Source organism: Pinus tabuliformis, chromosome 7 (assembly GCF_031772625.1).
Source record: "Pinus tabuliformis cultivar Carrire ecotype Pingquan chromosome 7, CPIR1, whole genome shotgun sequence".
NCBI lineage: Eukaryota > Viridiplantae > Streptophyta > Pinopsida > Pinales > Pinaceae > Pinus > Pinus tabuliformis.
Genome location: NC_142293.1, coordinates 120,459,673 through 120,481,964, shown reverse-complemented (window position 1 = coordinate 120,481,964; position 22,292 = coordinate 120,459,673). Strand labels below are relative to the sequence as shown.

Below are 22,292 nucleotides of genomic sequence, written 5' to 3'. Positions count from 1 at the left end.
TATTTAACTTGTTTTTTAAAACAATCACTTGTATTAAAATTTTCCCCATATAAATTGAAATTAAAATCTATGTTTTTGTAATATAATCTGAAATTAAAATCCATATATTAACAAATAGACAAAAATACATAAAATGATATTATGACATTTACTCAAAAAACAACGGAGAAGAATATATATATATATATATATATATTCTTTGACTTTAGAAAATTTAATCTCACTTATATTAAAGTTTTCATTAAAATTAAAATCCATGTTTTTGTAATATAACCCGAAATTAAAATCCATATCTTAACAAATGGACAAAAATACATAAAACGATATTATGATATTTACTCAAAAACGACTAACGGGAGAAGAAAATTAATAAATTTACAAATCAAACCTCAAAAAATATGAATAGCTACTCACTTTCCTAATAAATAAACATTTTTCTAAATATATATTCTTTAACTTTAGAAGATTTAATCTCACTTATATTAAAGTTTTCATTGAAATTAAAATCCATGTTTTTGTAATATAACCCGAAATTAAAATCCATATCTTAGATTAAAATCCCTATCTTAACCATTAGACAAAAATACATAAAACGATATTATGACATTTACTCAAAAACGACTCCAGTTACGGGAGAAGAAAATTAATAAATTTACAAATCAAACCTCAAAAATATGAATAGCTACTCACTTTCCTAATAAATAAACATTTTTCTTAATAAATTTACAAATCAAACCTCAAAAATATGAATAGCTACTCACTTTCCTAATCAATAAACATTTTTCTAATTAACGATAGGACTAAGAATAGTGGGTTTGATTTTACCAATGTTATTTCATCTTGCCAAGGACATTGATACTCTAAACTGATACCCATATATATGAAAACGCCACTGCTCCTCTTTGAACAATATTTATCCCTCATTTTCTTACCATATTGCAAGCTTTTTCAGTCTCGAATCTCCTTCACTTAATTTTATCCATCATATCCAATGATATCTTTTTGGTTTTGTTGGCTTGGCTTGAGGTTCCTAAGGGTGGTTGTTGTTTCTGTGGGCAAACAACAATGGCGACCCTACTCTCTATGCGATCTCAATCGCCATCTCCGCTTTCAACCCTCACTAGCTGCAATCCCAACATCACCAATAATGCCCTGGTCTATAAACCCAAATTCATAAACTTTGAATCAAGCAGCTTCATCTCAAACAAAAAAATCATTAATGCACTGCAATTTGACCCACTTAACTGCATACAACGAAACGCTTCACTCAACAGAGCTGCCCTATCTCCCTCTCCAGCTATTGAAGGAGATGTCCACATAAAAATTAGCACTGAAAATGGATTACAGTTGACTGAAAATGGTAGCTTAAGACAAACAATCGAAGAACAGGATGGCGAAGCTACGGAAGAAGAGAGCTCGGTTGAAGGCACAGAGGACAATGCCCCCAGTTTTAAAGATAACATCAGTAGGAGGAGGAATTTCGCCATCATCTCCCATCCAGATGCAGGAAAAACCACGCTTGTAAGCTGCTTGACATGTAAATTTTAGCGGTCGCTTATTTTCGCTATTTTTCGTAAGATTTAGACTTGCAAATAAGTAAAAATAGCAAACTGGGCATTGGATTGTTAACGAGGTAGACGAGTGTTAAGCTATCTTGTTCCATTTCTATCCTCTGCTCCACGTGAGTAGCTAACAGCTAACATGGCACTTGTTCACTGGTGAGTTTGACTTAGTATTAACCATCTACCTGAATGGTACGAGTTTCAAAGGGATGATGAGACTTTGTGCGAGTCCCTGGCCTACTACCCCTTAGACATGGCACTTAAGTCTAAGGAAGTCTGCTGTACCTGGTGAAGGGCTACACAAGACGACCATGTCCTTGAATTCTGGTATTTCAGTGTGTAAGACTTTCAGCATTTCACTTATGGGCTGTGGCCTTAACTTATCACAGCGTCGAACAGAATTCTAAATTCAGGCCCCATAGGCATACGCTTTGGGTAGCAATTACCATAATGTTCAGTGGACACCATTCACTGAATAGTTTGGAGGGTTCAACGACAGTTCTCTGCACTTAGTTTCTCGCTTGGCATCTCTGGGTGGTCTTACTACATTTCCTTGACAATATTGATCAGAATTTAGAGAAGTATTAGGATGTAGAAGAGAAGAGGAAGAACTAGAACCCCAGATTCTTTCAGAAGCTGGCCCAGATTTGGTTACAGAGCTGTCTAATCTTTAGCAACTTTCCCTCTAGTTGTCAGAATCCGGCAATCCAGGAAGTCAGGGTTCTCACTGATCCATAGGTATTCTTTACTGACGTGACCACAAGATCTGAATATCGAGTAAATTTTAGGACTTTGATGCCCATGTCTCATTCTAACTCGGGACCATAACAAAGCTTCATGCTCTGTCACATTGTTTATGGTATCGGACTCCAGTATGTATGCAAAACTTGTTGTATCACCCTAGGGGGAGGTAAAACAATACCTGCACTTGCACCTGATCTAGACTGAGCTCTATCAAAATGCATTTTCCAATTCTTCTTACTCTTCACTTTAGATTCTTATTCTTAATCTTTGTGCTAAGGAGGGAGCTAGAATAGCATAATTTCCAAATTCATCATATTCTATGCAGACCAACTGATTCATAGGCTCATTTGGGTCTTTACATGGTACTTCCTAGGATGCTCTCTATATAAGGTGACAAAGGTACCTTCACATGTCAAAATGGTGGCATAAGATAAATACATCTGTTGACTGCCACCCAACCTTGCAGTCCATTTTCTTAATAACAACATGCCCTAAACATCTGGAACATCAACCAAAATTACGTCTTCCAAAACATATATATTTGGGTAGATGTCCAACTTCACATGCAAATCCTTGATCAGGCCACGCACCTTAATTTCTCTTGAATCCATAGCACATACATTCCTAGAAGGCCGGTTGGTCTTGAGGACAAACCGATTCATCACCTTGATGGACATGACATTGATTGATGTGCCAGATTCATCACCTTGATGGACATGACATTGATTGATGTGCCAGATTCATCACCTTGATGGACATGACATTGATTGATGTGCCAGAATCTATCACGTAAATGTGCAACAATAGATCATTGACCACCACCAAGGTGATAAATGAGGGCCTATGACTACAATTTCTTCCTCGGTTCATTGCTTGTATCACTACAAGACAATATTCATTAGTTGCATCAAAACCAAGGTGTTTCTTCAACTTTTCTTTTTGTGCAGGAAAGTTTGCTAGTTCAAGGAAAGGACCCGACACATTCACCTTTGGTAAAAATTGGGTCAAGTCAACATTTTATCATAAGTTACACTCGTAGAAGGCCCTGTCATAGCAAAATCTAGCATCCTAGTGCAAAGACTCACTAGATGAGCCAGACAATGTGCAACACTTGAGAGTTTCACCACTATCACCTTAGTAACAAATCCCCTCATTTTAGTGATGGATACAATCCGACAAAGGGGAGGCTTCCTTGGTAGGGCTTAGGGATCAATTTATCTAAGGATCTTAAGCTAAGTGCTCCCCAAGGACCCTACAATGAAAATCCATCAGATCTAGATAACCAATTAGGGTTTGAGGTGGATGAAGGGGTAAATTCCAGATTTAGGTTCAAGGTAGCTATGACTCAATCTAGAGACTATGGTTGACCTAAAGAGGCTCTAATGGGTTTTTCGAACACACCAAATCAAGAAAATGCTCATTTATATTACAAACTAGGGTTTTAAATTGTTGATGTTAATAGCTAAGGTAGGTACTTATATAAGGGTCTAAGTGTTTAGACATGTGGAAGTCGCCTAATTATCCTTTAACCTTAGCAATTACTTCAATTATTAAAGTACTTGAATTTTATAAGAAAAGTGAGTTAACCTAATGAAATGCAAAGGTTATTCACAATAGTGAATTAGATGAATCTTAATCGTTGATCTCAAGTGATGTTAAGATCTAATCTCAATTGTCAATCACTTTGGAGGTTAGGGTTGTGGACTTGATTAGTAACTCAAACTTATAAAAGGAAGACTAGACTAAGGGAGAAGATAAATTTTGAGCACAAGACAATGAAATAATGAGATCTCAATGATTGGGTGGAAGACATTTATCTAAGTGTGCAAAGTCTAAGGAAGAGTGCAAGGGGCCACAACTACTGTACAACGTACACTTCAGGTTCGAAAACCACAAAACATACAGTGTGAGGCGTACGCAAAGTACAATTGCCAGTAGCCAGAAGTCACACACTGGCCGTATGTGCATGTAGGCAACAACATGATGTGATGGCTATAGTGGGTGACAGGGAGGTATGATAGTGCTAACAAAGTTCAACAGTGATAGGGTTGTTGTACAACATGTGTAGTAGTCATAGAACGATAGAGTCAACAAATTGTACGAAAGTGTAGAGCAGATTGCAACCAATAGTGATTGGTGGAGGCCATACTTTAGAGGGAGAGAGGAAGACCGTATCAATCAAGGGTTTGATAGAGAATTAATTTTGTGGTTGCTTTTAAAGGACCTAAATATAGATCCACGAAGAGAATATTTCTTTTTTGGTGGGTGTTGGAAGCACTGAGCACAAGTCAATGATTATCAAATCTAGTAATGGCAACAACCGATCTTAAGTTTGAAGACTGGTTGGATGGAGCATCTAACTTCCCGTGCTAGAAGGAAAAGGTTATCTTACTGCTGAAAGAAAATGACCTTTGGGAGATTGTTGATAAGCAAATTCAATCACCAACAGATGCAACATAGTTGGCAACTCATGAAAAGACGAACATTTAAGCTCAATGTGTCATCATGGATGTTGTGAGTTGCTTTATTACTCAAATGGTACACATATTATATGTGAAGATTTCTGAATCTACACAAACGTAAATCCTACTGCAGTCATTGGTTTATCATCTCCTACTTGTTATTTCATTCAACAAGTTATTTTAATTATAAATAATGATGAAAAACACTACTGCAGACTACAATGACATACAGATCATAAACTGAAACAATAGATGAGACAAACACACAAGGGACACTGTTATTTTTGGATAACATGTCCCTGAAAAACCCAATGCGGGAAAACTGGTGCAACAGATAGAGCGTTTGTATTATTAAGCAAGCAGAATTTGAGTACAAGTTACAACAGGTTGCCTCTCACACCAGCTAACCTTACAGAGAAATCACGGCAGCAAGAAATACATACAAGGGTTTAGGTCGTTCTCCAAGTCACAACTGATCCTTTGAGTGGCTGGACTTCGGCGAACACTGCGAAATCCCAGCGCAATCACTGCTTGGGCCAACGTCTTGCCTCTAGGACACTGCGTCACCCTTTATGTTGGATCGATTTGTTGGAGGAAGATTGCTGTTCAGCCCTCCTGGCTCAGAACTTCGCTTCTCCAGCAAAATCTCGGACTTTTGACGAATATCCTGCACTGCCACTACAAGAGACCCTCTTGGCCTGCGTCAGCATTGCGTGAGCCCCTCCTGGGCTACGTAGGCTTCTATGCTGCCTCTCTGCCTGGTACTCTTTGGGTTGGAACTCCTTTCCGATCCAAATCTTTGCTTCTACCCCTCTCACTGCAACTCAGATCACTAGTTCGATTTTCTTAGCAAACCATGCCCTAGAAAAATTGAACTGATTTGATCACTTGGTGTATCCCCAACTAACCCTTGGTGTATCTCCAACTAACCCTCAAGCCCCCTCTTATACTTTTCCTGTTGATGAATCAACAACCGAGATTAAGTCCCTAATCAATGACTAAGATCAAAACAGACTTGATTCATGTCTCTTAGAAGCTTCTCACCCATATTTTTATTAATACTCATTAATATTTTTATTTTCCTAAGTTTAGACTTACGAATCCCATTAAAAATATTAATTATTTTAATAACTCACAATTCGGGTGGAATTTCTCCAAACGATTTCTGGGTCTTGGAGATCTTGTGTATTCTAGCCCCTCCACAAAATTTTGGAGCTAGAGCATATCCAGTGCTACCCAAAATCACCACTCCCTCTTAGCGAGGAATGTGCTCTAGCAATACTTCCCAATGGAAGAATCACACTGATCCACGACATCGGTCCTTTGTGCTGCTAATGCTTGGCCTACTACCCTTCATCCACTGCACTGCTGCATCCTGTATTGCTGCCCATGACACTGCCACTGTCACTGCTACATCTGTACTACAACTCCCTCTCAATATGCTGCCCATAGCATTGGCACTGCTAACTGCTGCACTGCAACTCAGTTGCTGAGAAGTAAGCAACTGAAAAGTCACCCAAAAGTTGACATGTTGGTCAGTCTAAATGCCTTGTGATGCTGAAGCTACCTCTGCTGCTAATCTATGCTGAGCCTCTGCTGCTACTACGCTGCTGCAATCTGCTCTGTGCCTCTCGCACTGCTGCAACCTCTACTGTGCTACTTCAGACTCTGGCACTCTAGCTCTGTCACTGTTGCTCCATCATCCCTCGCACCAATTGACTCCCGTCATTCTGCTACTGTCATTAAGTGCTCCCGTAGCCATATGTGATCCAAGAGTTTGGTCACCTCAAGGATCCTGCCCCTATGTAGTCCTCCTGACTACAACTCGATGTCGCCTCACCTCTTCTCCAGAGGTGCATGAGCACTCATGGCATAATCCTCGTCATGATCCTCCTTGTCAGCTTTCGCTGGAGCAGCCTTCGAGTCAGACTTCTCTTCCTTGCCCTTCTTCCGAGGGCATTGAGTGGCGAAATGTCCCAGTTCCCCACACCTAAAGCATCTGACTTTGGTTATGCCTTTCTTTTTCCTCTTCCGCTGCCCTTGCCGTCCCATTGATGCGAGAGCTACATCCTCCTTCTTGACTTTGACTCCTTTATCGCTACTTCCTGCCTTGGTTAACCCCCTGATCTCTTCTTGTCAAAGAGCTGGCCACATCAACTGGGGAGAGAAGCCCTGCCCAAGATGCTCTGGACAAAGGTCTCCCAGTGTTTAGTGACTGCATTCAGGGCAGTCCTGACCATGAACCTAGGATCTGGTGTCGACCCCACGGAAGTCAGCCGGTCTCGAATCGCTTGCAACTTGAGAAGGAAGGGATTGATTTCTTCTCCCTTCTGCATCTGATATTGTCTCAGCTGATTCTCAAGCAACATGTTCCGTTGAACGAAAGTTCTCTCATACAAGGTGGTCAAGGCCTCCCACATTTCCCTTGCAGTTTTTTTTTCAGCAATATGTGGGATCACATGATCCTTGACCCCGTCCAGGATCATGCACTTCGTCTTCGCTGGAGCCTCCTCGTATTTCTTGAGAGTATCAACATTGACCAGTGCAACCACCACTTTCAAGGCATAATCCTTGATGCGATTCTTGTCCAAGACTGCCAGGATCCTGACCTTCCAGATGACAAAGTTGGATGCTCCATCCAATCTGTCCAGATCCTTCAGTCCATTGACTGCCATCTCTGCTCAAATAAGTGTAGAACAGATTCTCTTCTCCCTCTTGTATTGCTGCCCCAGCAAGACTTAGATCTGGATTTCTTTGGCGCTAGAAATCCTCTAAGGAACAAGTTCTTTCTAGACTCCATCCGAGTCCTGATTTCCTTCACGGAAATCCTCGCGCAAAATAATGTCGAATCACCCCTTCACTAATCCTCCTTTGCTACTGCTCAGCAACCCATACTTAGATTTCTTTTGGCAGGAAATCCATCAAGGCAGTGACTCCCTCTACCTCGGTTTCGTCTCCATAGACACTATTCTGCACCAGCAGCAACAACGTCCCACCAACACCTCAAATCGAATCTGCACTGCTCCTACTGCCCCGACAACTGAAGAATTTGAGCTCCTCTGGCTCTGCGCAATCACTGCGTGAGCTAGATCAACTCCTCTTGGCCACTACGTCACTCCTTCCTGGTCTAGAAAGATGATGTGGCTCTATGTGAGCCTGATCTGCCCCTCTCTGCTTTTGCGTTGGCCTAGATAGCTAACACAGTTACTGCGTGGGCTCCTCCCAGCTACTGCGTCACCCTCACCTGGCTCAGAATGCTGACGCATGCATTGCGTGAGCCTCTGCGTCACCTCTTCTGCACTGCATCACTCTCCCTTTGCGTCTTTGGCTCTGGAACAATGCTGTCACTCGGGACAACTGCCTCTCTATAGCAGATTTGCTGGATCTCCCGATTGATGGCTTCAGTATTGTTAAGTTATTGTATGTTCTATGCTTATAACAGTTTACTTCTTTTCCTTATTATATTCCACCGATTAGCAATCACATGTACATAAAGTAAAGTGCAGATAGAACATTAAACGATCGACAAAAAACAAACCAAGACAAGAGACACAAGATGTGGCGGCTAGCCAGGGACAAACCCCACAATGTGTGGGGAAACCCTTTGATCAAATCTTCTTTTATCTTCAATAATTCAGCAGAGAGAAATAGTACAATAAATCTGATACATATTAGCAGTAGCAAACCCTAGATCAGCAGCATCAGCATTAGCGGCTTCATTATCAAACTAGGGCAGACCATATCTCACAAATCGACTGTCGGATTGACTTCATTCCACCACCAAAAGTTTCCGCTTCCAGAGGAGGTTCAAATGAACCTACAGCGCAGTTCAGATGAGGAGATCTTCTAGGCCACGCAAGTCAATCTTTACTTCTGCAGTTGGAGCTTCAGTTTCAGCAGTTTTCGGCTTCAAACTAGGGCAGTCGATATCTTGCAAACCGTTCATCGGATTGACTTCATTCCACCACCAAAAGTTGCGGCTTTCAAAGGAGGTTCAGATGAACCTACAACGCAGTTCCAAAGAGGAGATCTTCTAGGCCACGCAAGTCAATCTTTACTTCTGCAGTTGCAGCTTCAAATTCAACAGCTTCCGGCTTCACATGTGTGAGAGAGAGAGACCCATTTCAGCGCAGTAGAGAAGAGACTCATATCCGCGCAGTAGAGAGAGAGAGATGTGATGAGATGAGTGAGTCCAAATGAGGAAAAGTCCTCTTATATTTATACACAACGTTGGTGGGTGAATAGATGCGATTGTTGAGCTTCTGAGCCTACATGACTTGTAGGTCGGCTTGATAATAATTCCATAATCAAAATAAATTCATATCTCCATGAATACTTATCGGAATCGGATGATCTTTATATCAATCTTACACCTCTCGACGAGATGAATCTAATAAAAATATTATTAGCCATGAATAAGATGACCCACATGAAGTTTTGCCCTGGTTGCCAATTTTAACACTTCCTCTCAACCATGGAGAACTTCATCTGCAATCTGTCTATCATTCGTTACTATTCATCCATCAAATGCACTGCCCTCTACAGCCTGACCCTTGCCCTGCTCTGCTCTATTCTGCCTGCTCTGCTTTGTCTTGTTCTGCCCTGCACTGATCTGTACTGTTTTGCTCTGTTCTGCTCTGCTCTTGCATTGTTCTGTTCTGCTCTGCTTTTGTCCGAATTATGAAGAAGAAGAAATGATCGAGGATGTATCATACTGACTCAAAGTCAGTCTCAGAGTATGTACCACTGGTCCCAGACCAGTCTCAACCAACCCAAAGTCAGCGTCATAGTGAGTACAACTCCAATGGTCCCAGACCAATATCATCCTCCACTGACTCAAAGTCAGTCTCAGAGTATGTACCACTGATCCCAGACCAGTCTCAACCGACCCGAAGTTAGCGTCATAGTATGGTACAACTCCTACCACTGGTCCCAGACCAGTATCATTGATCCCAGATCAATGGAGGTCATCCTAGCGTAGGGAGTACGGTAGTTACAACGATGCGTCCATCGGTACTACTATGGTCCCTAACTTCATTTCCCTGCTCATTGATCAGATGAGAGGTACTTCCCATGAGTCCCAGACTGCATGGGTAGGATGCCTCGACAGGAGAACTAATCAATCCTGTCCTCACAGGAGAACACATCAATCCTGCTACAATTGCCATGGAGAACACATCAATCCAGGCCTCACAGGAGAACACATCAATCCTGCTACAATCGCCGTGGAGAACACATCAATCCAGGCTGCCATGGAGAACACATCAATCCAGGCCTCACAGGAGAACTAATCATCCTGCTACACAGGAGAGCGAATCATCCTGTTCCACAAGAGAGTGAATCATCTTGTCCCACAAGAGAGCGAATCATCTTGTTCCAGTGTGCACCACCAGGGGAGGGTGAGTCACCTTGTGGTCATATGTTGCTCCAGTAGGAACCGCAAGCCCTCAGAGCTCCCAGAGCTCAATGTATGCAACATGCAGGACCCTTGTACAAAGGTTTCTTGCCGACTCCAAGTCATTTGGGAAAATCACAGATTAGATCTTTCCTCGGGGCTTTGACAAGGTGTATCAACCTGTACATCATCTTAATGTGATGGAGCTTCCTTGCTCATCGACGTACCATATCCCAGATGATGTCTATCTGCTGGAGCAATTGACGAATTCAGGATTCCTCAATAATCGAATCCCACCTCTGGTTGTTACAGAGAATCACAGTGGTATCCAATGTAAATCCAAACAGCTCATTGAAGAGCTTTCGCAACTAGACTGCCTCACACGAGGTTATGCTAGCAACAATATATCCTGCTTCGGCGGTGCTCAAAGCCACCGACTTCTGCTTCCTGCTCATCCAAGATATCGAAGTAGATCCCAAGGTGAAACAGTACCCGAAAGTGCTCTTACGGTCCACCACACTGCCTGCCTAATCAACATCAGTATATCCAAGTAGTCTCACATCTCCGACAGTGTATCTTAATCCATGAGAGATTGTGTCCTGAAGACATCTCAGAAGATTCCTGGCATCAATCCAGTGAGGCTCAACCAAATATGAGCTCACAATGCTAACTGCAAGACTTCGGACGGAGGTTCACCAAGAACATCAATGCGAATGAGTTTTTGAAACTCAGAGGCATTTCCCAAGTCTGGTCCGACATCACTACCATATAACTTCTAAAAGTTAAGATCCTCGAGGTAGTCACAGGCTTGCAGTCCATCATACCGAATCTTTCCAATATATTTACCACATATATTCCTTGAGATAGGAAAATTTCCCTTGGCTTCTGCCACACTTCAAGTCCTTGGTCCTTCATTTCAAATTCAGAAGCCATCTCCCTCTTACATTTGTGAATGAGAGGGTTTGCACTTGGTAGAAAGAGGTCATCCACATACAACACCAGTATGAGAGGCTTGTCATCTTCAACCTTAAAGTAAAGGTTAGGATCAGCTTCACTCCTAGTGAATCCCAGCTTCATCAAGTAGCTATCGATCCTCTCATACCATGCTCGGGGTGCTTGCTTCAGCCCATAGAGAGCCTTCTTCAACCTGCATACATGAGATTTTCAATCATAAATCTCAAATCCTTCGGGTTGCTCCACGTAGACCTCTTCTTTGATCGAGCCATGCAAGAACGCAGTCTTGACATCCATCTGATGTAGGTTCCATCCTTGTGAAGCGGCAAGGGCTATGATCGAGCGGATGGTCGTATATCTGGCAACAGGTGCAAATATCTCATCATAGTCTATACCTTCCTTTTGGGAGAATCCTCGAGCAACAAAACAAGCCTTATACTTTTCCGTGCTTCCATCTGCTGCATGCTTTATCTTGTAAAGCAATTTGGAAGTAACAACAGTCTTGTCCTGGGGTCTGGGAACTACTTCCCAAACATCATTCTTTATGATAGACTCATATTCTTCGGTCATAGCATCCTTCCATACTTTATGCTTGACGACATCTGAGAATGACAAAGGCTCATTTTGTATGATCGTGCTCATGATGGTCAGGTATCCTTGATACCTATTAGGTTTCTTACTTTCACGAAAGGTTCCTCGGGGTGCAGCATGTCCTTCAGCATCATCAAGTAACCCCTTAAGCCATGAAGGCCTCTTCCTAGAAGAGGAAGGCTCATATGGAGGAGGATCAATCGGATCCATGGGTTCTTCTACATCAGGCATTGATTCATCATCCTTTTCTTTCGGTTCCCTGGTGTCGGCTTCTTGAGAGCTCCTCAAAGTCGGAAGATTGATCACCTTGCTGAGAGCCATATCTTCGTCAAAGGTGACATCATGACTAATTATGACTTCCCTTTGACCGGCTACATAGATTCTATAACCTTTAGTATTTTCACCATAGCCCACGAAAATTCCCTTCTTTCCAGATGCACCCAATTGATTTCTTTTCTCTTTCGGCACATGAAAGTATACAGGGCTTCCAAAAATTTTAAAATGAGAAACATCAGGTTTCTTACCGGTGAATTTTTCTTCAGGAGTCTTGGAACCCAATGCTTGATGAGGGCATTGATTTTGTACATATACGGCAGTGTTTGCAGTTTCAGCCCATAGAAACTTTGGAAGTCTTTGATCATGTAGCATGGCCCGGATAGCTTCCATCATCGTGTGGTTCTTCCTTCCCACCACACCATTCTGCTCAGGAGTATGTGGTGTAGTAGTCTCCCTCTTAATGCCAACCTCAGGTGTGCCTGAGTAAACCAATTGTAATATATCGGAGGTCTTGCTTTGGCTTGAGGGGAATGGTCCCCTTTTGAGCTTTCCTTAGGCACATCCCAGACATACACCTTCTTTCTCTACTTGGAATTCGGGCATCTCTGTTACCATCTGTCTTACATTGGGTAGAGCTTTGTAATGAAGGTGGGCAAACCTTCGATGCCAAAGTTCGGACTAAAGAGATGTGTCACAAGACATGACACCTAGCGGACTTCCATCGACCTGATATAATGAATCAACACTAAACCCAAGAGTAAAGGCATCTTTAACATTATTTTTCCATATACATACCTTGCCATTGTTGAAGGTTACCTTGAAGCCTCTGTCTTCCATTGCCAAGATGGACACCAGGTTCCTTTTGAGGTCAGGTGCATTTAATACATCCTAGAATTTCTAGCCTTCTTGAATGCTTGTCCTCTTCCTTGATTCCCAGCTCTCCTCTTACCTTTGCTGTTGAATTTGTCATTCCTTTGATTGCCATCAGAGGGATTTCGAGTTGCACCACTGCATACTGTACCATGCTTCTCTAATCATGATTATCATCATGCTGCCCATGTCCATGATTTTATCCATCATGATGCTCATGATCTCATACATAGTGACTTGCTTTATTGCAAATGTAACATCGTCATTTTCTTCTAGCCTTAGGTCCAGCCTTTCCTTTTGATTTCCCTCAGCTTATTTCTAAGAAACAAAATTTGATTTGCATCATTAACTTTAAATAAACTCACCAGTCTATCGTAGATTTCCTTGGAGGTGTCCAGTTCAGAGATGTAGGCCACCAAGTGCTTGTCGATAGAGTCCCGGATGATCTTCTATTGTTTTGATTTCTCCATTTTTTCATTTGTTCCAGGCAACAGCGGTTGCATTTGATGGAGGCTCAACAATATTGCCTCTCACATGATCCAACACTCCTTGATTCTCAAGGGTTAGATCGATAAACATCTTCCATCCGTGATAGTCAGCTTTCTCACGGAGCTTGTCTTCAACAAGAAAGATTGTTGAGGACCCCATAGTTCTTTTAGGATAGCCTTGCCAATATTCTCTTCGATGATTGCTCTTGCTCTTGCTCGGGCTTTGTCTTCACCTCAGCTTTGATACCATGTTAAGTTATGGTATGTTCTATGCTTATAACAGTTTACTTCTTTTTCTTATTATATTTCACCGATTAACAATCACATGTACATAAAGTAAAGTGCAGATAGAACATTAAACGATCGACAGAAAACAAGCCAAGACAAGAGACACAAGATGTGGCGGCTAGCCAGGGAAAAACCCCACAATGTGTGGGGAAACCCTTTGATCAAATCTTCTTTTATCTTCAATAATTCAGTAGAGAGAAATAGTACAATAAATCTGATTCATATCAGCAGTAGCAAACCCTAGATCAGCAGCATCAGCATTAGCGGCTTCATTATCAAACTAGGGCAGACGATATCTCACAAATCGACCGTCGGATTGACTTCATTCCACCACCAAAAGTTTCGGCTTCCAGAGGAGGTTCAGATGAACCTGCAGCGCAGTTCAGATGAGGAGATCTTCTAGGCCACACAAGTCAATCTTTACTTCTGCAGTTGCAGCTTCAGTTTCAGCAGTTTCCGGCTTCAAACTAGGGCAGTCGATATCTTGCAAACCGTTCATCGGATTGACTTCATTCCACCACCAAAAGTTGCGGCTTTCAAAGGAGGTTCAGATGAACCTACAACGCAGTTCCAAAGAGGAGATCTTCTAGGCCACGCAAGTCAATCTTTACTTCTGCAGTTGCAGCTTCAAATTCAACAGCTTCCGGCTTCACATGTGTGAGAGAGAGAGACCCATTTCAGCGCAGTAGAGAAGAGACTCATATCTGCGCAGTAGAGAGAGAGAGATGTGATGAGATGAGTGAGTCCAAATGAGGAAAAGTCCTCTTATATTTATACACAACGTTGGTGGGTGAATAGATGCGACTGTTGGGCTTCTGAGCCTACATGAGTTGTAGGTCGGCTTGATAATAATTCCATAATCAAAATAAATTCATATCTCCATGAATACTTATCAGAATCGGATGATCTTTATATCAATCTTACACCTCTCGACGAGAGGAATCTAATAAAAATATTATCAGCCATGAATAAGATGACCCACATGAAGTTTTGCCCTGGTTGCCAATTTTAACAAGTATCCTATGATATGCAATGCTCTGATACCATGTGAAAATTTGTGAATCTATACAAACAGAAATCCTACTGCAGTCACTGGTTTATCATCTCCTACTTGTTATTTCATTCAAGTTATTTTATAAACAATGATGAAAAACACTATTGCAGACTACATTGATGTACAAATCATAAACTGAAACAATAGATGAGACAAGCACACAAGGGACACTGTTATTTTTGGACAACACGTCCCCGGAAAAACCCAATGCAGGAAAAATGGTGCAGCAGATAAAGGGTTTGTATTATTAAGCACGCAGAATCTGAGTACAACAGGTTGCCTCTCACATCGGCTAACCTTACAGAGAAATCACAGCGACAAGAAATACATACGAGGGTTTTGGTCGTTCTCCAAGTCACAACTGATCCATTGAGTGGCTTGACTCCGGCAAACACTGCGAAATCCCAGCGCAATCACTGCTTGGGCCAGCATCTTGCCTCTAGGACATTGTGTCACCCCTTCTGCAGGATCAATTTGCTGAAGGAAGGCTGTTGTTCAGGCCTCCCGGCTCAAAACTTCGCTTCTTCAGCAAAATCTCTGGCTTCTGACAAATATCCTGCGCTGCCACTGCAAGAGACCGTCCTGGCTCGCGTTAGCGTTGCGTGAGCCCCTCCTGGGCTGCGTAGGCTTTTGCGCTGCCTCTCTGATGCTACTGCTGCCTCTCTGCCTGGTACTCTTTGGCTCAGAACTCCTTTCTGATCCAAATCTCTGCTTCAGCCCCTCTCACTGCAACTCAGATCACTAGTTCGAATTTTTCAGCAAACAACGCCCCAGAAAAATCAAATTGATTTGATCACTTGGTGTATCTCCAACTGACCTTCAAGCCCCCTCTTATACTTTTCCTATTGATGAATCAATGACCGAGATTAAGTCCCTAATCAACGGCTAAGATTAAAATAGACTTGATCCACATCTCTTAGAAGCTTCTCACCCATATTTTTATTAATACTCATTAATATTTTTATTTTCCTAAGTTTAGACTTATTAACCCCATTAAAAATATTAATGATTTTAATAACTCACAATCTGGGTGGAATTTCTCCAAACGATTTCTCTGTCTTGGAGATCTTATGTGTTCTATCCCCGCCACAAAATTTCGGAGCTAGAGCACATCCGATGCTACCCAAAATCAACATTATACATATTTGGTGACCATTGGATTCAACTTACAAGGTCTCTTGGACTTCTCATGCCTGTTCGCATTCACTTGAGGCTTTTCGCCTTCCACTCAAGTGAATGTGCCCAATTTACATAACCCCAAAAGGATTATGTTTTCAACATTTGGTCCCTACCCAAAGGGGTGTATGTGAGTCCAAATGAGGTAGAAAAAACACCAAATAACGTAGCAAAACCCGAAGTCTTTTATTAGTGGTGGTTTAAGGCTGACCACCAACTCTGGAACTTGGCTCGAAGCAGTTCCTTGAACAATTCTGATTCTAGCTAGAATCTGAAATCTTTTGCAAAATGGAAGTGCTCCCTGATGATGGTTTAAAGATGACCACAAACTGATGAAATGGGTAGTAGAGTAGAAGTCTTTTGCCAGTGGTGGTTTAAGGTTGGCCACCAACCAAATCATGCTCATGGAACACGAGTTTGTCTCTGGCTACAACCATGAATTTGGCTCTAGCTAACTTTGGCTCTAGGCTCTAGCAGCTGGCTCTGGTTCTAAATGTGGCTCAGGCTTGCTTGATATGACTTTGAAACTAGTAGCTGACTATCAATTCCCCCCTTGTTAGATACAAGATGAGAAGATGAATCTCCCCTAAACTCTGTTGTATGACCAATATATCTTCTTGGTTGTTGAAGATTGTTGAACTCAAATTGTCAAAATTCCAAGGAAGCAAAAATACGAAATTTTTCGACAGGATCGGATCACCTTTTAGCAGTCCATGTGTCATGATCAACCCATTCTGCAAGTTATGTAATGTAAATGATCTTAGTAAAACCTTGAGTCTATGTAACAACCTAGGTAAGCCTATAATTTTGATGATGAATTTCATCCTAGGAGGTTTTTTACAATGTTGTGAAAATCATTATTGGGAGTAAATCAGCGAGGGGAAAAAATTGTAAAAATCGGGAAAAAATCGTAAAATACAAAAATATTCATTTTTTTTTTCAATTTTTTTAATATCTAAAGCATCTACAACACAAAATAAATACATTGACACATAAATATGATAAAAGAACTAATATATAAGATGTGTAATATCATTTCTAGTGCTACATCACACATAACAGTGAATCATGTCCTGAATAGTAAGCCCTGACTCCTGACTCCCAACTCAGTTTCGAAATATCAACAAAAAATATAATAATGTAGATCATATCATGAGTCATAATGCCATATACAATGAAATGAACCAAATAACTAATACCACTAATTTCCTCTGCCCCTCTTGCGAGCAAATGCAATAGCTTTCCCTTTCCCTCTAAATGTAGATGTCGGTGGAGTTGGTAGTGGATTCTGCTGTGCTTTAGAAGCTGAAGAACTAGGAGCTACAAGAACAATGTTGCAGGAAGTGTCCCCCCCCCACGGTTCTAAGGCCCGAAGTGCGTCTCGTGCAGATGCGTCCAGGAAGCATCACCGGGAGCGCCCTTCCAAAATTCGGAAGCACGACTTTGCTTGTTTTGGACGCTTCCTGGAAATTTTTGAAGCTTTCATACGAAGCACGCTTCGTACGGCGCTTCGGAGGGCGAAGCGTACGCTTCCCGTACGATTTCGGAAAAGCGCTGCGCTGTTTAGAAAATCGTTTTTATTTTTATTTTTTAAAATTTTAGGTGAGTTTGCTTGTTGGGGGTGGGTCCACCTTGGGTTAGGGTGAGGAGTGAAGGCAAAAAAAATATAAAAAAATATAAATATAGTAGATGCTCCCTCATGGTAATGTTAAATTCTTAAAGTAAAAGTGACATTCTCATTTATTTTTCATTTTCATCATTTTACTTAAATTTTTAACATTACCATGAAATGACTCAGGATGTTTGAGAGTGGTTCCAGCCTCATTGGACTTCATATGGAGAAAATAGAATTTCATATCCTAATTAAAATTCAGCAGACTTAACAGTTTTCAGGAATTCAGGATCAATGGGATTGTGGTATTTCATTAGATTATATCAAGCATGAAGGTATGCGATTAGCATTTAATTAAGAGCACCAAGCCCTATATGTACCCTAGTGTTGGTGGTGTTAATTGTTGAACTCCTTTGTCACACGGCACGCCCTTAGCAAAAAATTACCTTTCAATCAAGTCAAAATCATCGATCAAGTATGTTAAGCTTTTTCTACCATATTTTAAGTCTTGAATTAGGTAGTTTGATCAAAATTGGGCAATGTTGACTAATATCCCTAGACAATCGAGGTAGAGGCAAAGGCTAGACAAGAGGAGAAGAATCTAGATTCTAGATGGTTGACGCATCTAAACGGTTGATGCTCGAATAATTAATCGTTAATATACAATGGATGCTATATCTATCTTGATTTATGCAAAAATATGCATGTTTTCATGTCTTCTACAACTAATTTGGTATTTGGGATGTTTGTTTTGAGTATAAATGCAAAAAAATATAAATATATAAATATATATATATATAGCAGACGCTTTCGCAGACGCTTCCGCAGACGCTTCTCTTCCTGGATTTTTGGAAAATGACGCTTCTGCGTCCCCGCTTCCAAAAACATCCCCGCTTCGTGCAACATTGTACAGGAGGTAGACCACGTCCTCTACTTGTGGCAGGGGTACACCTCCTCCTCCTGTTGCTCCTCCTCCTCCTCCCCCTTTACGCTTTCCACTACCTCATGCTCTAACCAATCATCGACAGACCCTATGGAGGCCTCTCGGCCTCAACCCTCCATGCATCAGTGGTGTCAATCCCATCCAATGAGATGGCCTCCATATCAGGTATCCTCTCAAGTTGCTTCACCCACAATCGAAGATTGTAGTAGACATAGACCATGTCATTAAGTCGCTGGGTCTCCAACCTGTACAAAGATCATAAAATAATAATTATAAAAAATATTATTTAATGAATTCAAAAAATTAATTGGAAATTTGGAATATTTTAAGTTTTAAGTTTACCTTGTTGCGCTTCTTGTTGTGTATTTTTTCAAATACACTCCAGTTGCGCTCGCATCCTGAGGAGCTACATGTTTGGTTGAGGATTCGAATGGCAAGCTTTCGCAGATGGGGTACTCTGGCACCATAGCGAGTCCACCATGCATCTACAACAAAAATACAAATAAGATAAACATAAGAAAAAAATGAAATTTGAAAGTTGAAGCAAAGTATGAAGTTATGAACTTGAAGAGACAATGAAATTTGAAAATACCTGGCATTGTAGTCTTCTTATCAGTTACAGCCATCTCAAAGCCAAATGTGCCACTTGCCATCCTGTATATCTCCATTTCTTTGGAGATTTCTGCACGTTCTGCTGGAGATCGCACCATCCTTTGAACACAGGTTAAGAATCCATCCATGATCTCAGCATCAAATAAGAACCCACATGGGTAAGAAAATGCGGGGTTCAGGTAGATCCCTGCAGCATGAATGGGACGATGGAGTGTGTTGTTCCATCGTTCATCAATCACTTCCCATAGGAGGAGTTGTTTCTAAAACCCCTCATCTCCCTTATCATCATAGTAGGCCCGAATGGATTCTTTGGCCCTGTCCATGGCCTCATACAAATAGCCCATCGTTGGCTTCTCACCATCAACTAATCGAAGAACCTTTACCAAAGGTTCAGTAACGGTGCAAACCTATTCCACTCTCGCCCAGAAGTCTTCCTAGTATGAAACTAATTTGCATATGGCCTCTCCCTCTGGTTTGCGGCTCATTGTCAAAGCACGCCACTCCTCTGAAAGAAACATTCTCTTTACATCCCACATAGAATTCAAGAGGCATTGAAGAGATATGAAACTAGTGGCTAATCGTGTAATGGCAGGGCACACCAACTCCTTGTTGTTGGTGAGTGTTCTCATCAAGCTAAGCACAGGTGCATGATTATATATAAATTTTGTAATGCTTAATGATGAATCAACAATATCTTTGACAAAGGAAAATTTTCCTATGTCCTCCAACATCAAATCAATACGCTGTGTAGCACAAGGTGTCCAAAATAAAGTAGGATGCCTCTCCATAAGCATTCTGCCAGCAACAACATAATTTGCAGCATTGTCCGTTATGACTTGGACAACATGTTCTGCCCCCACCTCCAAAATAAACATATCCAGTAAATTACATAATAATTTTGTATCTTTGATATGTAAAGATGCATCAATAGATTTTATAAACATTGTCCCCTTGGGACAACTAACCAAGAAGTTTATAAGGGTTCTCCCCTTTTGGCCAGTGCAACCATTTGACATCACAGTGCACCCTGTTTGTGCCCATGATGCCCTAAACCCCTCCAATCTTTTGGTGCAGTCAACCTTTTCCTCTTGAAGAATGCGGCCTCTAAAGTCATCATAAGAAGGGATTTTGTACCTTGAGCCAACAATTGCAATAACATCAACAACAAGCTGGAAAAATGGATTATTCCTTGCAACGTTGAAAGGAATATCACTTTAATAGAGATTCCTTCGGCGTAAATCACATGATGTTTCATTTGTCGACGCGTTTCGAACCAACTAGTGTGGTTCAACGTCAAGACAAGTTGAATGAACAGATCTCGCTTATGCATATTAAATAGATAGCAGAACATTCTAGACCAGGTAACAACTATAATGACAACGGTTAGATTCGACCGGGAAACGGCTAGTTGACTTGGATAAGGGTTAAAAACTTTATTAAATAAGTCAATATTCTTATTAAAATACGAAATGGGTCATTTTATAATTATAAAAATATATTAGAATAAGTAAAATTTAAATCATAAAATAAATTAATCTAAAGTTGTTAGTTATCAAAGTTATTATAAATATTAGTTAGTTATAGAGTAATCCAAAATTAGTTAAATTATATTTTAATCAAAATATAAGTTAAAAGGACATGTATTTATAAATATATATTGAAATAAATTAATTTTAATTAATTTTAAATTAATATATATTAAAATAAATTAAATAAATTAACTTAAAATTGTTAGTTATAAAGTTATTATATATAATTATTAGTTAGTTATAAAAGTAAATTAGATAATCTATAAATAGTTAAATATATTTTGATCAATAATAAGTTAAAGGGACATATTTTTATAAATATATATTAACATAAATTAATTACAAAATAAATCAATTTTAAATTAATAGTTAAAAAGTTTTTAAATATTTAAATTAGTGGTAAGTGAATTAAATCTAAAAATTATTAGAGTCATTAGTTATAGGAATATATAGTTATATTTATTGAAAAGGGACAAACACTTATAAATAAAATAATTAAAAATAAATTAATTCTAATTTAATATTTAATATATAAATATTAAAGTAATTTAATGTGAGGAAAGAAAACTCTAATAACTAAAATTTTATTTTAAAAATTAAGGTTGATTTAAGGGTTAAAATTATCATAGATTAATTTCCAGATAATTTTCTATGCCAGCTAAATCAATCATGGAGAACAAAAGGCCACAAGAAATAGAAAACCAGGGGAAAATTTAAAAAGCAAAAAGAAAAAACCTAGACAAAGGGAGGGGAAGACAGGAAGACAACGACTAGGAGGAGAGGGTTGGGACCCAACAACTACTGATCTTCCAGTCATCCTCCCTATTGAGATTGTTCGGCCTTTTTTCAATCTCAAGCGCTTCCCTAAATTTTCGGTGATGGAATTGGGACACTCTAGCAATAACACTAGCCTCTTCGATGCAGATATGATGATTGGTTTTCTCCACATGCTCTGCTAATGCAGAAGACTTAGCCCTCCTATGCTTAAGGTCAGTTGCGTGCTCACTAATCCTCTGATTAATGGAGCGACCAGTCTCACCAATATAGGGGGTCCCACACGAACAAGGAATAATATAAACCCCTTTCATGTCCTTGGGGTCGATAGGATCCTTCACCGATCTTAGGGACTTATGAATGGTGTTGAGAGGTCTAAAGGTCGAGGGGACATTATGCTTCTTAAGAATCCTCGCAATCCTATCTATGGTCCCCTGAACAAACGGAAGGTGGACACCAGGAATCCGCTCCTTCTTATCCCTTTTAGTGAATGAATTCTTAGCAGCTTTGAGGAAAGCCTTTTGTCCCAAGTGTCTACTATAACCGTTCTCAACAAAGACATTAAGGAGATGGGATTTCTCCTCCTCGAAGCTCTTTTCATCAGAGATCCTTAAGGCACGAGTAGCAAGGGTGTTGAGAACCCCCGACTTCTGAGTAGGGAGATGGTGGGAACTAGCATGAAGATATTGCTCCGTATGAGTTTTCTTATGAAACACACGGTGGGAGAGGGAACCATCACTATTCTTAGAGATAAGAATATCCAGGAAAGGGAGGCAGCCATCGGTTTCTTGCTCCTTAGTGAACTTAATGGCTGAGGATTGACTATTGAGATGATCAAAGAAGAGGTCTAACTCCTCTTGGCCATGCGACCAGATGACATTAGTGTCATCTACATATCTCTTCCAAAGCTTAGGTAGGAGGCGAGCTGAGTTAAGAGCCTTGGATTCAAAATCCTCCATAAA

At 40.5% G+C, this 22,292-nt stretch overlaps 1 protein-coding gene across 4 annotated transcripts in view; it reads left to right on the top strand.

The window, feature by feature from the left end:
• The first annotated feature begins 970 nt into the window (after positions 1-970).
• Positions 971-22,292, top strand: part of LOC149246037 (uncharacterized) — a 223,517-nt gene continuing 202,195 nt past the window's right edge. For 2 of the 4 annotated variants that reach the window (XR_016266515.1, XM_089457823.1), the window contains exon 1: positions 972-1,521. Coding sequence is in view for 3 of the 4 variants with exons in the window: in XM_089457823.1 (XP_089313949.1) it covers positions 1,066-1,521 (456 nt within the window). In the remaining variant the exon portion in view is untranslated. Of the gene's footprint in view, positions 1,522-22,292 lie in introns of all 4 variants that reach the window. The other 2 variants (XM_089457824.1, XM_089457822.1) reach the window with 2 other exon arrangements.